Source organism: Malus sylvestris, chromosome 14 (assembly GCF_916048215.2).
Source record: "Malus sylvestris chromosome 14, drMalSylv7.2, whole genome shotgun sequence".
Lineage (NCBI taxonomy): Eukaryota > Viridiplantae > Streptophyta > Magnoliopsida > Rosales > Rosaceae > Malus > Malus sylvestris.
This window is the reverse complement of record NC_062273.1, coordinates 25,597,779-25,602,023: the sequence shown is the minus strand read 5'-3', so window position 1 is coordinate 25,602,023 and position 4,245 is coordinate 25,597,779. Positions and strand designations below refer to the sequence as shown.

The following is a 4,245-nucleotide window of genomic DNA, read 5'->3' as shown; positions in this document are numbered from 1 at the left end:
GTTGTGTGCATGCAGCAGGATATGATAAACATTTTACTTTTTTCTATCTCATCTTGAAATATAGCAGAGTTCAATTAAAGAATCGAATTTCTTTATCTGAAATTTAGCAGAATATTTGGTAATTATCTGAAACTTAGACTAAGCCTGATTTGGAGGAGATCAATTCTTACATGTAATGAAGGATAAATCTCCATCACTCTATCTCGCTCATAAAACCGTGTCATTTTATCACTCATCGCATTACTGCATCTAATTTGCAGAATATTCTTACATGTATATGAATGAATCTCCATCACCTTATTTCGCTCATTAAATGCGATGTGTTATATAATAAATGAGACATAGTTGATGATACATCCTCCGTTACACTAAAGTTTTCTCTTGATATGAACTTATTCAGAACCATTGGCCATTATATATTCTGGTTCTAAAGTAATCTGCAAGGTATGATGCATGAGCTAGTAAACTTAAATTAATTAACAACTACTAATTAACCATGGAACCAAGCAATTTTCTTTTTGAACTAAACTTTCATTGGAAAGAAAATCTCTTCAGTACATTTAATTCTAAACATTCCACCCTTTCTCTGTACACAACTTATCTCAAATCCCTTCACCTAAAAACCCCTTCTACCTGCATCCGTAAATGTGCTTCGATCTGCAGGTGGAGTACTGATTGATCCACTACACCTCCACTGAGTTGCTTACGCGTCATGTGGGACGATAAGGAAACATTGATATCTCAACTTGCAGCCTCTGAGATGCTGTGTAATGATGGCTGCCACGTTCTTGATGTTGTTGTTGTTCTTGGTCGGTGTCCTCCTCTCTCATGTTTATTATTCACCTGTTGAAAATATTTGACATGATTAATTAGAGAGTGGTTTTCACTTAATCAGTATTTCTACAGAACAATTAATTCAACTTTTTATTTTTTATTTAATTATTTATTGGTTCTTTCAATTATTTATTAATTATATTTGTTTATTCATTTAGCACATTACCGAAGGGAGTTTCAAAGCATTTTATAATTTTATTTATTTATTCATCTACTTAATGATTTAAGCCGTTACAGAAGCGAAACTCAATGCTTTTTCCCCGATTTTATGCTGGTTTAACAAATCAAAGAATCTTCTTTAATTATGAACTTGACTAAATAATTATGCTTTTTACTTAAAACCTTAATCAATTAACAAGAATAAGATTGACCACTTCAAGCACAATCAAAGCTTTAAGGGACTTGCAGTTCCATGGTTAAGAGCGTTTAACTTTAGACCTGAAGCTTCGTGTTTAAGACTCAATTGGTTTGAGAGGTTTAGAATCTTAAAACCATGTATGCAATTGTAGAAGAGAATCTACTCGAAATGTGACAGAGGGATTAGACGTGAACCTAATTAATAATCAAGAAGATAAACTTGTTAAATCTAATTTTAATTACCTGGATGTCCTTCTCCAGCTCAGAAGTCTCAGATCTTCTGGCTGATGTCAGAACTTGCTTCTCTCTCATCACCCTCTCCACTTGTGGCTTCTGCTCTCCTTCCACCTGATGATTATTATTTCTCTTCACCTTCGCTTGTTTCTTTGCCCACAATCCCTTCATCACTTCTAAAAAAACAAACCATGATTTAATTAAACTCTCATAATTTTAAAGGAAAAATGAGTAAAAAAATTAGAAGATTAAACAGAACAAAGTGCGATAATTTGAGTTAAACTAATTGGTTATGACGGTATACCGCCCTGACTAACTAAGGGTTGTGGGAATATGCCGCCCTCTCTAACCCTAGTTGGTAAGGGCAGTGTACCATAACCATGACCAACCCTTAGTTGCCGCCTTAGTTGGTCAAGTCCGACTCGTTGTGTTTGAGTTCGAATTCCTTTTTTTCTTTTTTCCGTTGATTAGAATAGTTAAAAATAGGAGTAATTAGGTTTTCATCCTTATTTTTACTACTCTATTGATTAAAACCTTATTACTTTTCAATTTTTGATCAAGGTCCTTTGTATTAATAATATCATTAATTATTTCAATAATAAAATATTTTTTATTTCTAAATATATTTATTTAATATTAAAAATGTTACAATTAGTATATTTATATTTATGGCTAAATTTTTTATCATATATTTTTATTTTTAGTTTGTACCTATTTTTAATTTGCAACCCTTTTTTAATTTGTACCAATTTTCCTTTCAGTTTTAATTTGTACCCATATATTAATTTCTTTTTGTGCCCATATTTTTTAAAGTTTTATTTGTATTGTACCCATATTTTTTTATTTATTTGTACCCATTTTTATTTTTGCTAAATGTACCCATTTTGAAGAATGTACCCATGTTTTGATACAATAATTTTTTTGTTATTTTTTATGAATGTACCCATGTTTACACACACACACACAATAGTATATTTATATTTTAATATTTTTAATCCCACAAATTGTGGTTTTTTTTTTTAAATCTCATTACTATAAACAACTATAAATTTTAATTTTTAATTTAAAAAATATAGTAACTTACATAGAAATAAATTATCAATTAATTTCAGGGACTTGGATCAAAAATTGAAAACCAACAAGGTTTCAGTCAAAGACTGTTCATAACTAGGGACCGCATCCAAAGTCTCCCTTAAAAATATTAATAAAAATTTGAGTAAAAGTTTAAACCTTGAGTGGTGATGAGTCTGTAAACTTTGCCAAGAACAAGAGAATCGGTTGGCCTGAGGAGCTTTATGCGCGTCACGCGAAGCGAAGGAGCGGTGTTCTTGCTGTCGTCCGGATTCGAGTTCTTGTCTTTCCTGTCACCGCCCTTGTCGGTGGTGGGATTCGAGGGACACAAGGTGGTGGAGATGAGAAGAGCAACATAGTGGCCAGGGTTCATCTTCATAATCTCACTTGCACTCACTGCCCAATAAAACTTCTCTTCTTTCCCACTTGGGTGCTGTACTACCAGTGTTGCTGCATCAATCGCTTGACAATTTCCCATTTTCTCTCTCTCCTTCGCTCTCTTTCTCTCTCTCAAGAATGAAGTTAAGAAAAGGGAATAGAAGGTAGGGGGAAAGAGGAGGTGGTTTGAGCTCTAGAACAAGCTCTTTATAGCCATCCACCAAGTCACCAACGCCCCACTTATCATCTTTTGCTTATATTACTTCTGTAATTATGGTCCAAAAGATAATAAAGTTTGATATAGGGGTAGTTTAGTGATTTAGGTCTAATTTTTCTTGACGTGGAGATCCGTGATTGGTTGGCTGGACAAAGGAGAGGTTTGGAGTCTTTGAGGGGTTGTTCCTTTTTTCTTTTTTTTCTTTTTTTTTCGAATTGAGGGGTTGTTGCTTAATTAGATGCTTTGGAAAAACAAATAGATGCGTTCCATTTGCGACATGTCATCTAACGTTCGTGGTTTACTGCCACTTTACCACATGAAAGAACAGTATACACTATTAATGCTTCCCACGCGCCTGCTTTGAAGGGATTTTTAGTGTGCGACTTGATACGCCAAGTGTAGTAATACACATTAATTAAAAATTAGAAAAAAAATTGACAAATTATGTTAAAATATTTGATGTATCAAACTATGTTTCCGAAACACTAAAAAATTTATCTGTGTAAATAGAAACGCACGCAACAGTATCGATGCTACTGGATTGCATAAACCGGCTTCATATGCTCTCATGTCTCAGTGATAGAGAATAAATAGATATTGTTTTATGGCATGCTTACTTAGAATAGCACTTGAAATTATTTTTATTTTCATGTTTTTTTGTGTTTATTAAAATATCGGTATGAATTTTTTTTTTTTCACTTCTTAACCTTCCCTTATGTTTACTAATGCATATGGAATAAAAAATGTATATATATTTTTATTTAAATTTGTAATTAAATACCTAAAACCAAGAATAAGATTCATTAATTACTTTCCATTTTAATTTTAGTTTATATCATTAATCTTTCTTCATAAGGAAGGGATAAAAATAAAATTGTAATCCACGTATGCCACCACAAAACTACGAACCAAGACCTACCAACATAGTGACTTTTCAATTCCAAAACGTATTGACAAATTTAAAGATAGCAATAGCATGCCCCATATAAATATAATTCTATAGGACCACAAAAGAAAAAGACCCCATGAATTTCAAAGAGCATCAAACAATAACAACAACACTAATAATAATCCATTTTATTATTCCATTATTGCACGCCCTCATGCCTTGTGTTACACTGTAGCACACACCATTAGACCACCAGATCAAGACG

General features: G+C 32.7%; 1 protein-coding gene across 1 annotated transcript; it reads right to left on the bottom strand.

The window, feature by feature from the left end:
• Nucleotides 1-510: 510 nt before the first annotated feature.
• On the bottom strand, nucleotides 511-3,092 carry LOC126598466 (uncharacterized). Its single transcript, XM_050264831.1, has 3 exons — nucleotides 2,656-3,092; nucleotides 1,435-1,601; nucleotides 511-843 (listed from the first exon to the last, which is right to left on the bottom strand). Exons 1-3 carry the CDS (start codon nucleotides 2,972-2,974, stop codon nucleotides 742-744), a joined length of 588 nt encoding a protein of 195 aa, XP_050120788.1. The 5' UTR covers nucleotides 2,975-3,092; the 3' UTR covers nucleotides 511-741.
• Nucleotides 3,093-4,245: the final 1,153 nt, after the last annotated feature.

Coding starts and splice junctions, on each gene's coding strand:
- LOC126598466 (XM_050264831.1), bottom strand. CDS start 2,974: ATGGGAAATTGTCAAGCGATTGATGCAGCAACACTGGTAGTACAGCAC. Junction 1,602..2,655: donor CAGACTCATCACCACTCAAG/GTTTAAACTTTT, acceptor TTGTTTTTTTAG/AAGTGATGAAGGGATTGTGG. Junction 844..1,434: donor AGCTGGAGAAGGACATCCAG/GTAATTAAAATT, acceptor TATTTTCAACAG/GTGAATAATAAACATGAGAG.